The sequence below is a fragment of the Notolepis coatsorum genome (genome assembly GCF_963971535.1).
Source record: "Notolepis coatsorum genome assembly, chromosome: 1".
NCBI classification, from domain to species: domain Eukaryota; kingdom Metazoa; phylum Chordata; class Actinopteri; order Aulopiformes; family Paralepididae; genus Notolepis; species Notolepis coatsorum.
In genome coordinates this window covers 180,749,477-180,767,522 of record NC_140165.1, presented here as the reverse complement: position 1 = coordinate 180,767,522, position 18,046 = coordinate 180,749,477, and the positions used below count along the sequence as shown (strand labels likewise).

The 18,046-nt window shown below is 45.0% G+C and overlaps 1 protein-coding gene across 1 annotated transcript in view; it reads left to right on the top strand.

The window, feature by feature from the left end:
* ccdc92ba (coiled-coil domain containing 92Ba) overlaps window positions 1–14,218 on the top strand; it is a gene marked incomplete at both ends in the record, with an annotated part of 93,700 nt that extends 79,482 nt beyond the window's left edge. Inside the window, one exon of the mRNA XM_084308394.1 lies at window positions 13,458–14,218. Within this exon, the coding sequence (XP_084164520.1) occupies window positions 13,458–14,218 (761 nt within the window). The remainder of the gene's footprint in view (window positions 1–13,457) is intronic.
* Window positions 14,219–18,046: the final 3,828 nt, after the last annotated feature.

The window sequence follows — 18,046 nt, the reverse complement described above, 5'->3', positions numbered from 1 at the left end:
GCTCGGATGTCCATCGCCGATCTGTCGTCTACAGCCAACATAGCTCCGACCGTTAGCTTCGTGCCAATAGCTAACCGATCGTCTCCAGTTAGCACAGCTCCGCCTGTTAGCTCCGCCACTATAGATGGCCAGACGTCCCCAGTTGGTACAGCTCTACCCGTTAGCTCCGCTCATACAGCTAACCAGACGTCCAAAGCTAACATAGCTCCGCTGGTTAGCTTCGTGTCAATAGCTAACCAGCCATTCCCAGCTAACCTAGCTCCGCCCGTTAGCTTCGTGTCAATAGCTAACCGGCCGTTTCCAGCTAGCACAGTCTCCACTGCCAGACTAGGCTCCAGGTTCAGGGTGAGCCTAGTATCTGAGACAGACCAGATGTCTCCAGCTAGCACAGTCTCCACTGCCAGACTAGGCTCCAGGTTCAGGGTGAGCCTAGTACCGGAGACGGACCAGATGTCCCAAGCTAGCCAGCCACTCCCAGCTAACCTAGCTCCGCCCGTTAGCTTCGTGTCAATAGCTAACCAGCCACTCCCAGCTAACCTAGCTCCGCCCGTTAGCTTCGTGTCAATAGCTAACCAGCCACTCCCAGCTAACCTAGCTCCGCCTGTTAGCCCCGCTACAGTAGCTAACCAGACGCCCACTGCCAACCTAGGCTCCAGGTTCAGGGTGAGCCTGGTAGCTGAGACGGACCAGATGTCCCAAGCTAGTCAGGTCTCTGCAGCTAGCAGGCCTAGGAGGGCTATTAGGACAGGAGCTGCTAGGCTCTCCCCAACTGTTAGCTTAGCCTCGGCAGCTAGCCAGGCATTCTCAGCTAGCACAGTTCCCACAGTGAGTCCAGGGCCCACAGTTAGCCTAGCCCCCGAGGCTAGTATGGCTAGTAAGGCCTCCACAGCTGGTCCAGCTTCCACGCCCAGTCCAGCCTCTGCTCTGGGTCCTGGCTCCTCATCCCCGGATCCTACACCACGCCTCGCCGCCGAGACCGATCCGGTCTCCACGCCCTGCCCGGCCTCTCCACCTGGTCCGGCTGCCGTGCCGGCTCCCGGCTCCTCGACGGATCCTGGCTCCTCATCTCTGGATCCTACACCACGCCTCGCCGCCGAGACCGATCCGGTCTCCACGCCATGCCCGGCCCCTACACCTGGTCCGGCTGCCGTGCCGGCTCCTCGACGGATCCTGGCTCCTCATCTCTGGATCCTACACCACGCCTCGCCGCCGAGACCGATCCGGTCTCCACGCTCTTCGACGGATCCTGGCTCCCCGTCTGGTCCAGCTCTGCGCCGTGATCAGCGTCCTGGTCCTCGCCGGGGTCCTCGCCGGGGTCTTCGCCGTGGTCTTCGCCGTGGTCTGCGTGGGATCCTGCTCCAGGGGTCGTCGCCGCCGCACCTCCGGTCCGGCTCTCCTGAACCGGCCCCGAGTCCGGCGGCTGGAGGGTCTCTCGCCCGGGATCCTGCTCCAGGGTCCAGCTCCCCTTCCCGGGCTTCTACACCTGTACCCACCCCCCCTCGTCGGGCCTCGGTGCCCGTCCCCACTCCCCCTCGCCGGGCCTCGGTTCTCAGGTTCTGCCCCCCTCCCCGGGTCTCGGTGCCCATCCCCACCCCCCCTCGTCGGACCTCTGTTCCCAGGTCCAGTCCTCCTCCCCGGGCCTCTGTTCCCGTCCCCACCCCCCCCTCTCCGGGCATCTGCGCCCGTTTTCTACCCCCCTGGCTGCTATGCCCCTCCTGGGGTTTTCGCTCGGCCTCCCGGCCCCTGGTCTTCGGGTCTCCTCCCTGGATCCTCTCCGGGGTTCCAGCTTCCTCCCTCGCCTGGCTATGGACGTTGTCTTCGGTGGTCTGGAAGCCCCCCGTTGAGGGGGAGGTACTGTCAGGATCCTAGGCCCGGTCATGGTTGGACGGGTCAGGATGGTAACTTTGAGCAGTGCTCTCCACCTGACAGTGGGCAGTACCCTCCACCTAACTTTGGGCAATGCCCTACATCTGACATTGGCCCTCGGCCTGATATTGGCGCCCTACCACCCTCTAGTGGTCACAAACAATTGGTGCACGCTACAATGACAAATATCTTGACCACTGTATTAACAATAATTAATTGTGTAATCAATGTGGTGTCCTGGTGTGTGCTGTCATTGTCTTTCCCTTCCCTGGTGTGATATCATGCACTGTTTTGGGTTGTTAGGAGTTGCTTTTGTGTTTAGTTGTGTTTAGTTGTGCTTTGCTTATTGTCTAGGTGTTGTTTGTGATTCTGTGTTGGCCAGGTGTTCTTAATTGTTAATTAGTTGGGGTATATAGGGTTCTGTCTGTCCTCCCTTCTGTGTGGCGACATTCCTCCAGTTACCCCCTGTTCCTCCACGTCGTGTCGCACCGTTCTCCCTCTAGTAAGTCTTAGTGTTTGTTGTTTTTGTATTGTGAAGTTTGTTATTTAGTTTCTGTATTCTCCTTGTATTGCACTGGATTCTACAGTAAACACCCTTCTCCAAGCTTCACTCCTCGCCTCTGCCTCCTCCATTCCTTCCCTTTCTGTATTATTGCATTCAACCTAACCCCGTCGTGACACCCCCCCTGTTGTTGTCGGTATTAGCCTAATACCGACAACAAAATAGATGCCTCTAAAAATCATATACTATTAGGTAGCCTATATGAATTACATATAATAGTTTAATTCTATCAGCATACCAGCATGTAATACGTTCTGAGTGTGTATCTACCTCAACTCCTTATTATTTTGCGCATAGATTGCAGAAATACGGGAACGTTTTGATTTATATTAAAAGGCTTTGACATTGTAAAACTAAATACATGGAATTCTGTAAGCATAATACAAGTCATATCACCCACACGATATATGCTCTGTGTCCAGAGCATGTATGCTTTTCATTAATTTAAGACACAACATACACCCTCTGTTCTCATTGCAATGCGTTTTTTATTCTTTCTTATACAGTAGGAAGGGGGAAGAACACTATATCGTGGGTGTTCATATGACTTGTATTCTGCTTACAGCTTCGAAATTCCACTTGTTTCGTTTAACGTAAAGCCTTTTAAATATAGTCAAAACGTTCCCTGCGGTCTGTGTGCAAAATAATAACGAGTTGAGCTACGCGGAGCGCAGTCAGTCAGTACACCCCGTATATTCCAATAACGCTATATAAACCATGCTGCATTCATTCGGAGATAAAGACCTATTATTCCAAATGCTATTTATAGGGTTTTGACCATAATTACACTACTGTTGCTATTTTACAATGAACTATAATGAATTACGGTTCATACAGAACATGCCAGTGTTGAAACTAATGCACAGAAGCTTATTTCCTTGTTGTAATAATATATTCTACCACCGGGCGCCAGGTACGCATGCTCTGGGCTGTGTGTAGACATACGCACAAAGTCAAGTTCACGTTCAAATTGATAAATCCCACACTTTGCTTAGAAATGGTTGTACGCACGGGTTAAGCACATTATCTGTGTACGCAACGTTGATGAATGAGGGCCCAGGGCTTTCTGCATGCCATAGGGTGATATTATTCCAGAATATTCCGATATGACACAGAGCGTTGAAAAAGTCCAGAGTATTCCAAAATGTCAACAACATAGCATGACTTGCATAAAACCCATAAATCTAGCGGGCCCAAACAGCGAACCTTTACAATAATGTAGTATCTACAGTAGCGTCACATATTAACCTATCTCTACATCAATGTCATCAAAGCTTGTTTGATGCCGTTTTTGGTGTCCAAGTTATAACGAAGTAATCAAAAAATAAAAAAGAAGAATAAGACTTAGCCTCCTCCGCGTAGTGGGTCACTCATCTAATCCTCTGCGTCTTCAGGCGAGGAAAGCTTTACCCTTATTCCATTTTTATCGATGATGGAAAGACTCGCAGGGTAGCGTTACACTATCTTGTAACGGGCTCGTAGGGATACAGCCTCGCGGCAGAAATCCTCGTAGTATTGCAGATTTCCCCTCTTCTTTCGTGCCGCCCGGATAATAGTATCTCTTATTCCAGTTTGACGTAGGCTAGTAATAATCACTCTCGCTTTATTGTTGTTGTTGTTTCGGATGCCAATTCTGTAGCGCTGATCCACTATAGGTGGTGTAGAGAGGATATCTGGTCCTAGAATTTGAGCTAACACTGTCGCGAACGAGTCGTTTGTGCAGTCAACTGATTCATCCAGTCCCACTATACGGATATTAAATCTACGAGAATGACGTTCCATTTCGAGTATCTTAGATGTTAGCTTCTCGTTGTTGTCAAATATCGTATCCGTTAGCTTCCCGTTGGCCTCATCCATCTTCTCCGTTAGTTCCACGATGCCGTCATGTAAAGCCCCATCGCCCCTAATGAATCTCAGTGTGTGTTCAACCAATGTGGCTTCAACTACAGTAGTGCGTTCGGTTTGTTCTGCAGCCACTGCTTTTAAATCTTCGATTTTGGATTCGATAGATTCTTTGATAGCGTCAACCTTAGCATCAACCTTATCAACCTTATCGGTTAAGATCTTTATTAGTTTAGCAAGAGACTCTATATCGGATGAGGTGGCGGGGACGATGGAAGAAGTGGCAATATCAGCTGTTTTTCTCTCGATCTCTCCTGCCAATTCCCGCACGGAGCTCGTATCCACCGGCGGATCCTCTACCGTTAGTTTGGTTGCATGTTTATTTTCTGTTTCTCTCCTTGTTGTCATCTTGATTCTTTCAGTCGATATAGTTAGTTGAAGATCTCAGTTAATATATACGTCGAGGTTTAAACACATTGGTGTTGTAAAAAGTGGTTTTTGAAGCAAAAAAGGATAAAGGTAGGCTGCATGTGCAGCCTGACGGAAAAATTATATCCACACACTGCTACAGCTCCCAATACAATCCAGTAAGATTTTCATCTGGCAAATGTATAGAACCCACCATAGTACACCTTCAACCTAATACTCCTTAACGTACATTTAATTTTCACCTCTCAACAACCCACATCACCCCACCATCGCTGGGATTTTCCTAACCCAGCTGGCGTGACCTATTTCTGGGGTGGGGGGTCAAGGCACTCGAGGCTGCCACTGTGGACGGCTGCTAAACCCTTGATCCCCTGGTGAGCTCCGGCCTGGCCGTTAAGCCTGGGGGACACTACACTGACTCAGGGCTTTTTCCATCCCTCGTACCATCTACTCTCCCTTTGGGGAATTTACCAGAATTCTGAGAACCGTAGAAAGAGAGAGTATACTGTACCAACAGAGAGGGAAAGAGAGTGAGAGAGAGATAAAGGAGGATTGTGTGTCTCAGTGTTTCTCTCTTTCTCTCTCTCTATTTCTCTTTCTCGCTCTGGGACCAGTTGTTGATGATGTAAATGAGATTCCAACTTTTACTAATACAACGAATAAACTTTTGCTATGTGAGCTGGATTTGATGTTAGAGTTTTATATTGTAGTGTGTGGGTAATAGAGGGTTATATTGGAGTGCGTGGCTTAGCTTCTTGTAATGCACAGGTTGTTTTAAGTTTTAGAGGTGAGTCAGCTGTATTTTCTGCTCAGGATTATTGCCACAGTTCAGTTGAATCACTCCCTAACTCACGCATGCTGTAACACTTAACATTGAGACTACAATACTAACTATTCTCCAGTTCAGTCTTCTATGATAAAAAATAAGTGGGGAGTCTTTTGTGTATTTTTATTTGTATTTGGTATTGTGGAGAAGATTGTGTATTTGTTTGTATTGAAGGATAGCTTGGTGTACTCGTAGGCTCTTTGACGTGGATGAGGGGAGGATGCCTCAGATGAAACAGTTGCACAGGGGTACGGCACGTCCTCCCCTTGGCGGAGCAGCTGAAGATACTGGCCATGTACCGGAGTTCTGACTCCCCCGCTTGAAAGGAACAGCTTGTGCGGCCGAACCCCTCGCCAAAACTGCACAGTGTTTCTTCCTGTCTAATGCAGATATTGTATCATTTGTAACTAATGTAATATCTGAAATGGTGCTGTGATTAGCTCAGATTTGTATGGACTGAGTGACTAAAATACTTGAGTTGATTGTTTACCAAAGATTCCAGGGCCCTCATTTATCAATGGTGCGTACGCACAGATATGTGTGTAACCTGTGCGTACGATCATTTCTAAGCAAAGTGTGGGACTTATCAATTTGAATGTGTGCTTGACTTTGTGCGTATATTTACGCACAGCTCCGACCGTGCGTACCTGGCGCCCGGTAGCAGAATATGAATATTGCAACGCGGAAATAAGCTTCCGTGCATTAGTTTCAACACTGGCGTGTTCTGTATGACCCGTAATTCATTATAGTTCATTGTAAAATAGCGACAGTAGTGTAATTATTGTCAAACCCTATAAATATAGCATTTGGAATAGGTCTTTCTTTCTTTCTTTCTTTCTTTCTTTGCTTAGAAATGATCGTACGCACGGGTTACGCACATATCTGTTCGTACGCAACGTTGATAAATGAGGGCCCAGGACTTTTGCTAAGAATGGTAGTTTGGAGATTAGGTGGTAATTATTTAAATCATCTCTATCACCTCCTTTATGTATGAGGACGGCTGCTCCATCTCCCCAATGTTTTTTTTTGTATCTACTTTTTCTCCCCATTTTTTTCTCCCATCCGAATTTCGTATTATCCAATTCTACCCTCCCCTGTCTCGAACGTTGTTAGACCATGCCTCCCACTGGTCGGCTGCAATGTGGACCAAGCCTTGCATCACGTGTCCCCTCCGGTACATGAGGAGGCAGCTGTCGCATCTTCTCACCTGTACAGCGTGATCTCTCAGCGGCAAGGAGTAACGCGTAGGAGGCTCACGCTGCCCCCGTTGCTTCCTGATTCTGCTGTATAGGCGCACCAACCGACCTGTAGGAGTCGCTGTCCACAACATCCGATCCCCACCCACCGGCTTTCCCACCCCCTAATACTGCCAATTGTATTAGTATGAACGGCTCGAACCCAGCATCTCCTGCGTTAGTGGCGAGGGCCTTGCCCACTGCGCCACTTAGCCGCCCCCATCTCCCCAATGTTATAATCGGTTCCTCTCGTCCACCCAAAGACTCATGAACAGTGGTCCTCTGCTGCCATCCTGTGGCCTGTCGTCGCTACTGCATTTGTTTATGTCCTGCATGTGTTTTTGCCTGTCTGTATTTATTACTCTGCTCCCTGTCCTAATGTCATTCCCTGCGTTCCTGTACCTGGTGTGTCCCATTATCTAGCCCAGTGTTCTCTCCTGTATGTTTGTATGGTGATCTAGTCTTTTCCTGTATTTAGTCATGTCGTGTTTAGTCAGTTTCCCCAGCTGTGGCCAATTGTAATCAGTATCTGTATATCTGCCTGCGTCTTCCTGACTTCCGGTGTTGCGTCATTGTTCTGTTTACCCTACCTGCGTGAAGCTCCCGGTCTGTCCTGTTTCGTGCATCCTGTACCTTGTGTTCCGTAAACCCTGTCTGCCATTATCCTGTCGCGCCTCCCTCTTATCCTGTATTTCCTGTGAGTCCGTTCCTGTAATATCTAGCCACGTTTTCCAGCATAGCTGAGGTTTTGTTTCCGTGTTTCCAAGTTCGCTTTTGTTTATTGCCTCGTAACGTTACTTGTTCTTTGCCTTGCAAGTAAAAGCCCTTTTCACTGCAACTATCGCTTCCTGCCTCATTCCTCTTTTGTCCAGCGTTTGAGCCCTCCACACTCCTCCTAACAACCCCAACACAACACCCATCCCCTGAAGTCCGCAATCTGGATATATTTCTGGACTCTACACTCTCCTTTCAGTCTCACATCAAGTTAAAACATAGTTTTTGTTTAACCCCTTAAGCCCGACGGGCCGATATTCATATCACGCTATAAATCCATCAATACAGAACATATAATGTTGCGTTTCTTTTTCAAATGTAGCCAAGAGTAAAAACAGCAGTCAAAGTGTATATTTTTGTTACGATTGCAGGTAGGTTTAGAGTTCCAATAGTCGAGGAAGAAAGAGATGGAGAAGTGGTTTGTTCTTCAAACATGTGTGTCCTCTTTATTGCGAGAACACATAGAGCAGGATAGCAGAATACACGAAGGACGCAAGGCGTCAACTGAGAACAGAACTAATAGGATCAGGACTCGTTCTGGGAAGTCTGCACGTAGGGATATCTGAAGCTCCAGCAGGGAGAAAGAGAACAGGAGTCATTATAAGGCCACATTCCTGACATACCAAGGTATCAATTAGTGACAACCAGAATGACAGCCAGTGACAGCATCCAGAGGTGACAGTCAATCAGTGCGAGACAGCAAACCAGAGGTGACATACAATTAGTGCAAAACCCAACAACAGTGTGTAGTACTCCAGAAAGACAGTAGGATTCCTAGTCCTAAGGTAGGACAGAAACCCTGAACGTTACATATTTTCAGCACTACGTTTGTTTACCAATGATTTTAAGTGTTATTAGTGAAATATGAGCTTATAAAAATCTCTGTGCTTTGCATCGGAAAGCGGAGGATTTAGACAGAAATAAAGGAAGCTGTCATAAGTGTGTGTAGTCTTTTGAAAGAAGAGACCCAGGGCTTTCGATGGGCTTTCGAATTTCATAAAACTACACTTCCCAGATCACACCAGCCCCTGTCAATCATCTGACTTCCAGCGTGAACTTCTTTTAACGTTATTTTCGGGATCATATCTCATGGGTCGAACAAACGTTTGCTAGACGTTCACAGAAAGGTAGAGAAACTAGTAGAAGTGTAGTCTCTCGAAATTCGAAAGCCCTGGGTCTCTTCCTTCAAAAGACTACAGTCACTTTTGGCTGTGCCACTTCCTCCTGTCAATATGCGCCGGTGTCAGACTCAATGCCCTGAGATTTCTATAATCTTATATTTCACTAATAACAGTTAAAATCATTGGTAAACAAACGTAATGCTGAAAATATACACTTTGACTGCTGTTTTGACAGGGTTAGGGTCTTTACTCTTGGTTACATTTGAAGAAGAAAAAACGCAACATTAATTCATACATCCTGTAGAGATGGATTTATGGCGTGATGTCATTGTCGGTCCGATACCGGACCGATCGGGCTTAAGAGATTCAAATACATTCTGAATGTTACCGGAAGCCAGTGCAGAGTGGTTAAGACTGGACTGATGTGGTCTCTCCTCTTTGTTCTAGTTAATAGCCTAGCTGCAGTTTTGAATTAGCTGAAGTCTCTCTTTTTCGGGAAGCCAGTGAAGAGAGTGCATTACAGTGGTCAAGTCAGCTTGAAATAAAGGCATGGATCCATTTTTCAGCGTCCTTTTGATTTATAAATGGTCATACTTTAGCAATGGTTCTAAGGTGGAAGAATGATAAATAATCAATAATAGTAGTAGTGGTGGTGGTGGCGGTAGTGGTAGTGGTAGTAGTAGTAGTAGTAGTGGTGGTGGTAGCAGTGGTGGTGGTAGTATTAGTAGTAGTAGTAGTGGTGGTGGTGGTAGTAGTAGTGGTAGTAGTAGTGGTAGTGGTGGTGGTAGTGATGGTAGTAGTAGTAGTAGTAGTGGTAGTAGTGGTAATATTAGTAGTAGTAGTAGTAGTAGTAGTAGTAGTAGTAGTAGTAGTAGTAGTAGTAGTAGTAGTAGTAGTAGTAGTGATAGTGGTAGTAGCAGTAGTAGTGGTAGCGGTAGTAGTAGTAGTAGTCATAGTGGTGGTGGTGGTGGTAGTAGTAGTAATAGTGGGGGTGGTGGTAGTAGTAGTAGTAGTAGTAGTAGTAGTCGTAGTGGTGGTGATGGTAGTAGTAGTAATAGTGGTAGTGGTGGTAGTAGTAGTAGTAGTAGTAATAGTGGTGGTGGTGGTGGTAGTAGTAGTAATAGTGGGGGTGGTGGTAGTAGTAGTAGTAGCAGTAGTAGTAGTCGTAGTGGTGGTGATGGTAGTAGTAGTAATAGTGGTAGTGGTGGTAGTAGTAGTAGTAGTAGTAATAGTGGTAGTGGTGGTAGTAGTAGTAGTAGTAGTAGTAGTAGTAGTAGTAGTAGTAGTAGTAGTAGTAGTAGTAGCAGTAGTAGCAGTAGTATTTGTAGTGGTGGTAGTGGTGTAGTTTGCTCATGAACTGGTAATCCCCCCATATGTGCTCATTCCTGTGTGTTTATGGACAAGCTCTAAAACCGCTGTACCATTTCCTCTCAGATTATTCCCAGCCGGCTTTTAGGGTATTTTCCAGGAGCTCATGGGGATCATTACTGAACCTAATGCCATGTCTATGTGACTGATGGGCTCCCAGCCAGATTGACATCTGGATGTTCTCTGGGTCCCACTGGTTCTGCCCCGATGTCCATCTGCCCTAGAGGCTGGCACCAGTCACTGGTTCAGCTTTGCTTATGGGGAGCATAGGAATGTGAATCACTACCCACTTTCAAAAACACTCTCAAAGAACACCTACGGGAGACTGCAAATGTCCTAACCCAGTTGTACAGTAAATGACCAAGTATGGCTTTGTCAGTATTCCAATGTACAGTGTACAGTGTCCCCCACCCACCCCCTACCCAACCTCCTCCAATGTACAGTTTCTACGTCAAAAGTATATATACTCTTTTCTGGACACTTTTTGTATCACAAACAGTACTGTATTTGCAAATCTGGTATGTCATAAATGTATAGATGTAGCAGTACTGTCTATCTGTATGTTGTGTGTGTCATGTTATGATGAATAAAAAATGGGGGACCCTGATGTAAACAAGACGAAAGTCTTTCTCTGGTCTGCATCCCCTTAACAAGCTGTACTGTACTGTACCCATTCTGCAATCTGTTAATAAACCTTTCAATCAATCAATCAATCAATCAGCATTTATACTGCTGTCAGGGTAATGTACAGCAGGCACGTGCACACATAGAGCCCAAGGGGTGCTTGAGCACCTGCCTTTTTGAGACTCATAAAAAAGTGCCAAAAAAAAAAAAAAAAAAGACGTTACGCATATAGACTGCCCTTCCAACTGAAAAATGTCAGGATAGAATAAAAATATTAGGTAAAGAGAGAGAGATGCCCCATATTCCATTGCAGTTTGCACGGCCTCCTCAGCGTGCCTCTCCACGGACCTATATTTTATGCATAGCGTGGGTGGTGATGATGATGATGATGATAGAAACCACTGTGAATACAGTTGGTTAATTAATGCTGGTATTACATTAATTGAGGGACACGAAGAAGTCAAGTCCGATGGGATTTGGGAATCTCAAATACAAATCGGGATTGGAATAAAAAATGCATTTATATTAAACAATACAGAATATACAGCACTTCTTGGGGTCTGTAGGGTAAGCACTTATTCCCTCCCCCCTGAACATTTATGGAGATGTATCGGCCTTTTAAGTCAGTGATAAAAGTGTCTTTCAAGGATAAGTGAGCTCCTGCACTGATTATTATAGTTCAATATTCAATATTTGATCACCAAAACCCCCCAAAAAGCAAGTGAGCACCTGCCCCTCTAAAGTCTTGTGCACGTCCCTGATGTACAGTGTGTGTGTGTGTGTGTGCGTGCGTGCGTGTGTGTGTGTGTGTGTTCAGCTCTGTCAGTGTAAGTCAGTAGTGTAGTGTCAGAGGAAATGTGTGCACTGTGATCTCACCTTCTTATTTCAGTGGTAATTACACTGATCGATGGCCCACTCTACATGGCCAATGAAAGGTTATGTATTCTGTGCATAACTGCACAGACCCTGGTTTAACACATAAATGTCTTAAAGGGATAGTTCAGATTTTTTGGAACCCTGGCCCTATTTCTTACTTACCAAGTAGAAAGGTGTGCTCAGTAGAGCGCAAATGTCCAAACACCCATTTGTTTTACAGTTAGTTAGGCTGGGCTTAAGTGTAGGGGGCCGAGCAAACATAAACCAATGAAAGCAGATCTCCCAGCATTGTTCATATTACACTATTACAACTATGTACTATATCAGTGTTGGGCATTTGGGCAAGTTACTCAAGAAGTGTAATTAATTACTTATTATTGATTACTCCTTTAAAAAGTTATCAAAATTACTTTACTGATTAAAGTATCAATAGTAATTAGGTACATTACTAGTTATGTTACTCGTTACTCATAGCTTACCCCCCCCCCCCCCCCCCTGAAAAAGTTAGCTGTCCAGATGTCAGCTGCGGTGGAAACAAAGTCTACCTCTCTGAGTGAGCCTTCAAATTACCACATATTCTCTCTCTCTCTAGCCAGCAAACGGCTTTCTCTGTTGGCAGCTTGACATCGTTCTTTGTGGGTATTTTCTCTACGATGCGTCGAAATGAGGGCGAGTCAACTGTGGAAATAGATAACATCTCCTCGATGATATACCCAGCGACGAGCTTCTTAAGACTTTCTCCACTCACGCGTGGTGTTTTCCCTGATCTTAGATCCAGTTTCTGTTGTTTTGCTGGAGTACATCCATCACTGGCACTGGTAGAGGCTTCCCTGTCAGCATTGGGTTTTTTATGCATCACATACACATTGTCGTGCGGTTGCAAACTTTTGCTCCCCCAACATAGTTTACAACGAACAGCTATTGAACCTGTAACGTTACCCGTCTTCCTCACGCTCCATGCTGCTTTTTGGCTAGTAGCCGACATGACCTTGCTCTGACCTTCCAGCCCACGTGCACACGCCATCTACCAAGGAACGTGTATAAATAAAATGTTACGTTATAGGAGAAAATGTTTTATGTAACACAGCATTACTTGGATTAGTAACTGTAATATAATTACTATTTTGGAAATTGTCAACTTAATTTCCCTTATTACAGTTCAATTTTGGACCAATCAGTCAGTCGCCAATTAAGTTGCACGAGCAGAGAAGGAGATTGTGGGCTAGATCCACAAAGAATGGATTGCACGGTGCTAATTGCACCCTTACTTACAATTCATTATGAATTGAAAATGGGGGACCCTGATGTAAACAAGACGAAAGTCTTTCTTTGGTCTGCATCCCCTTAACAATTGTGTGTATTGAGCTGTACTGTATTGTACCCATTCTGCAATCTGTTAATAAAATTTCCAATCAATCAATCACCGCGCAGAATCATGTAAATGTAATATATCTTCCCCATACTATCTCCAGATAGTTAGCCACAGCAAACCAATACAAAGTCAATGTGGTCATGCTCCTTTCTGTATTAGCTGACTGAAGCTTATTGAAATTTACTGAGAAAAATTCAGCAAGCCTCAATCAGCTTATACTGTACTGACAGGAGCATGACCCCATTGACTTTGTATTGGTTTGTGGCTAACTATCGAGAGCTAGTATGAGGAACAGCATGGATTGTGCACCTTGCATGGTTGCCTCTGCCATCGGTGTCTGAATGTGTGAGTGAATGGGTAAAATCATAAATGTGAGGATAAAAGCGCTATATAAATGCAGCCATTTGCCATTTAATCAACAACATCATTGGTGAGCAAGAAATAGTGCTAGGGTTTCATAATTATTCCTTAAAGCACATGTCAACTTGTAATAAACTTGTAATTATGTTTTTTAAGCGGCAAATATTCCCACATGTACTAATATTTGTATTTCGTGTTCCAGAGCTACAGGACGAAGAAGAGCTCCTGGATGCACGCTGCCGGGAGGTGGAGGGACGTCTGGTCGAGGAGCAGTGCACCCTGGGCGAGTTGCGCAAGGAGCTGAGCCACAAGGGTGCGTTGGTGGGAGCTCTGCGCGCCAACCTCAAGGACAAGGAGTGCCGCTTCCTGGAGGAGCTCAAGCGGCGCAGTCACCGCTCCACCATCCTAAACACGGAGCTGCAGCAACAGACGGAGGCGGCGGCTTACCTGTCCTTCCAGCTGCACGCCGCCAGGCAGAAGCTTCACCGCCAGCGCATGCAGCAGAGACAGGGACTCTTGGCCCGGGCCGGCGCCCAGTACGCAGGCCAATACAGCGCCGAGCAAAACTCCGGAGGGGTTTCCCCGCAGTGGCCTTCGGCAATGGCGGCATCCCCCGCCTCTCCTGTGGTCAAACCAAAGAGGAGGAGCACAAGGCTGGCGTCCTCAGGGCAGCAGATACGGGTGGAGCGGGCCAGGGAGTGCGTACCCATGGAGAGGGTGACAGGCCCCGCAGAACCCACCGCCATGCCGGACCCCGCGCTCTTCCTCCATCCCCGCAGGCACCGAGTCCGTCCCAGGCCGTCCCCAGGCCACAGACAGCCTCTGACGGGCCTGGACAGGGGAGAGGAGGAGGAGGTGGAGGCGGGGGGTGCAGAAGGACCGTTGGAGCCCCAAGACGGATCGTGCAGATTTGCTTCTTCAGCCACAGTGCCTCCTGCTGTTGCGGAGACCAAGACGGATTAACGCACCCTACTGCGACGCACCCTGTGACCGTATTGCACCATGATCACTATCAACATTACCTGTCCCATTGTTAATGCTGTTAAACCCTTGTCCCTGCACCTTGACTCAACTATAACTGAGACTGGTTTGTAGCTGTCTGACTCATATTACACTGTTTTTGCCAAGATGGACACTTTTCTAATGCTGACAGAGTTTGAATATAACCTGATATGACTTACTAACTTAAACATAACTCCAAAGCAAGTCACTTTACGTACGTCGGATATGAGATTTAGGTCAAATATTATCTGTTTACACTGGTGTCACTTGCTCTGTATACTATGGGGCCTTATTTGAGCATAACTCTTTTCTGATTGGTGGTGGTTAGTTAGTCAGTTAGTTTGACCTTTGGAGTAGAGTACTGTAGCCATTTTGGGTGGATTAACAGCCCAGCTGTTTCAGGGCCGACCATAAATCACCCGTCGTGGCCAAACATTTGTCTGGCCATGAGTCACAGCTGAAAGAGTGCCGGGCGATTCTAGGTTCTTGCTCTGAGAAGTATCGATCAGCCAAGTCTACATCGCCCTATACTGGGAAAGATCTGAATGACCACAGATGAGAAGCCATGCCTTTATAAACAGACCGATGCTTTGTTCCCTTTTGTCCTACTCCTTGCTCCACACAACAAGTGCTAGAATATGGTCATTGGTATCCCTTTACATTTCATGTTTCATGTTTTATCGCATCACGGATTCATCCTCGTCTTGTAATCCTAGGTGAGATCATCCTGTAATCAGAATCAGGTTCAACCCCTGCTGCAGCAGCCAGCGTGTCCATCCCTGTTGAAGTGTCCTTGAGCAAGGTGCTAAAACCCCTACCTACTCCGGGGTTGCCGCAAATGGCTGCGCCCTGTGCTCTGACCCCTCTTGTGAAATGTCTACATGTATGCGCGTCTCAGAGGGATATGTGAAGAAATTAATTCCTAATTAGCCAAAGCTGTGTGGAATATGACAAATGAGTGCTACATTCCTAAGGGGGAAAATGTAATGTGGTATGAACCATTCAGCAGAAACTAGTCACACTGCAACACATCTTCTCAGTATTTGCCATGTAACAGTTATTGTTATTTAACATTAAATAACAGAAGAACCTCATTATAATACACTTTCTTACTATGTAATTATACTGTAATAATGAAAATAGCAAAGTATAATCTAAAAGCCTTGCCCAGTAATTCAACTTCCTCACATACAGTATAGATTCCTCGCTCATACACAGACACTTACTTATAGCATTTATATAGGAAATAATGCCCATCCATAGGTGATGGAATGATAAGAGTAGCCTTAGCTGGTATGAAGGAACATTTACTACGAGTTCTGCTGAAGCACCGGTCAGCTGCAAGTCTTTCATAGTAACTTGACATCTATGTTATTATATTCTATATTAACATATACAGTACCTGTAATTGGATTACAGTAATCTGATTACAAAAAATGGTCACTGTAATACATTGCAGTTGTGTAAAAATGCACACGCGCACACACACAAAAACAGATTACACATGGTTTTGAATTGAAGTAGTTACTTGTTGGATTACTCGGAAACATGACACAACAACACCATTTTACACCCTGAAATAATAGTTGACAATGCTTATGAATTATATTAAATACGCCCCTCCAATTACATTCTGATCAAATAGAATACATTCCTTGTTTAATGGCAAATTATTTGGATTTGTGGGAGTGAGTTAACCCAAAATAAATGGAAATTCATCCAATTACATTACTGAGTTTGAGTATTTCAATGGGAATATTGTTCAGATATTCAGTAACGTATAATTATTTTTAAATATCCCATCCCTGCATTCACAGGAGGTGATAATCTGCTCTGACTCGTTATGACCAGGTGCAGTTTGTACTGTACACACAGAGAAGACCACTAGCCTACCTGTACTCAGTTCTAAGGTTGTGTTGTTGGGTTTGAGGGTCCTGTTCACAGAGACTGTGGTGTTGGTCTCAGAATAAGTGATGGCCATTAGTGGATGTGTGTAGGTCCCACCATGAGAATACAGGTTCAACATAATGTGTGTGTGTGTGTGTGTGTGTGTGTGTGTGTGTGTGTGTGTGTGTGTGTGTGTGTGTGTGTGTGTGTGTGTGTAGGTGTGTAGGTGTGTGTGTGCGTGCGTGTGTGCGTGCGTGCGTGTGTGTGCGCGTGCATGCATGTGTATATGTCTGTTTGTTTGTGTGTTTTCAGAGGCACCAAATGTAATTGATTTGCACATGGCGGCCCCTAGTGGTTTGCTAAGCAAAAGGCATATTGTAAAACGAAGCATGAAACTGTGGGCCAGCAGTTGATCAACTTGAACTTTTGTTAGTTTTCTCCACTAGGAGCAAGCAGCACTACTAGCTAGTTAGCTTAATGCAATTATTGGTTTCAATGAGAAATGCTAACAAACTGTTCTTTGAGTGATTGAAGGACAAAGGTAGAATGTGTTCTACCACTGTGTGATAATAGCCAGGCGCTAACGAGACTATTTCACTGGGAAAAAGACTCTGGGTTTTTATGATACAGAATGGGTTTGATGGCTTTCATCAATGTAGATATTATTCTGACTGAAACACCTCTTTTTAAATAAGAGAGGGATTGCATATACGTTTTATTAATTTATTATTATTATTATTATTATTATTATTATTATTATTATTATTATTATTATTATTATTATTATTATTATTACATATTCCCACCCCTTGGTCTGTTGTGTGTATCCAGCAAGTTGACCAATTTTAGGGAAACATCTTCAAATCAATCACTCCAATCACATTTGGCACAAATATCTATTTGGTCAAATATATCGCTAAAATCCCAGTTTACTAGACAGAGACGACATGTCATGACATGGTTGTATGGAGGTAGCTCACTGCTTGTGATGAGAGCTTCAAAATGCCACTGTATCACTTTAAGGTTTTCACTCACTTTTCATTTGTGCAAAATTTAAATGTGGATATGCATCAATTCGGAATATGAATGCAGCCGTTGTTCCCATAGTAGGCTGTTGTAACAGCAGCCTTATTACCCAGACATTGTGAGGGCGGTTTACTGAAACGTGGGACCTCAGATATTTGTGATAGTCCGAAGTGGGCTCACGTCAACATGCTAAAAAGCTGCAGTGAGAAAGGTATCCAGAAGTCTGTTGAAATATCTGTTATTGAGCCAATATTCATGTTTAATAGCCTATTGGTTTTGATCCGTATAACTTCGGTAAGCAATATATCCTTATATCAATGTATCTACATATTACAGATAAGACAACAGCCACTGGGCACAGGAGGGAGGTTGTGAGAAAAAAAGAAAAAAAAGTATATTTCATGAAGTAGAGGAATAGTTTTATGATTGTTTAACCTAATGTTTTTTACGATTGTTTAGCTCACTATTTTGTATTACTTATCTAATGGATTGTTTTAACTTATAACTGCATTTATGTTGATTGTCCCAGAATGATTATATACAGTAATTAACTGTTGTGTTATCAAAAGAGGCATACTCAAAGGGTTACAGTCTACAGAACAGAGGACATTGCTGTGTTTAGAGCAGAGTCAAGCATAGCATCATATTGTTATGCTCAGAAGACCCAGGCTCATCAGTTTTATGCTTAGGAGAATGTGAATGTAACCCTAACCCTAACCCTAACCCTTAGGAGAATGTGAATGCCAAAAGATGGTTCCGAGGGTGATGCCTCTCAACCAGCAAGCCATTATCTTGACTGTGTGCACTATTATCTTGACTGTGTGCACTAGTCTGCCCTATGCTTTTGATAAGGCAGTCTGCAAGCTCTTGGAGACA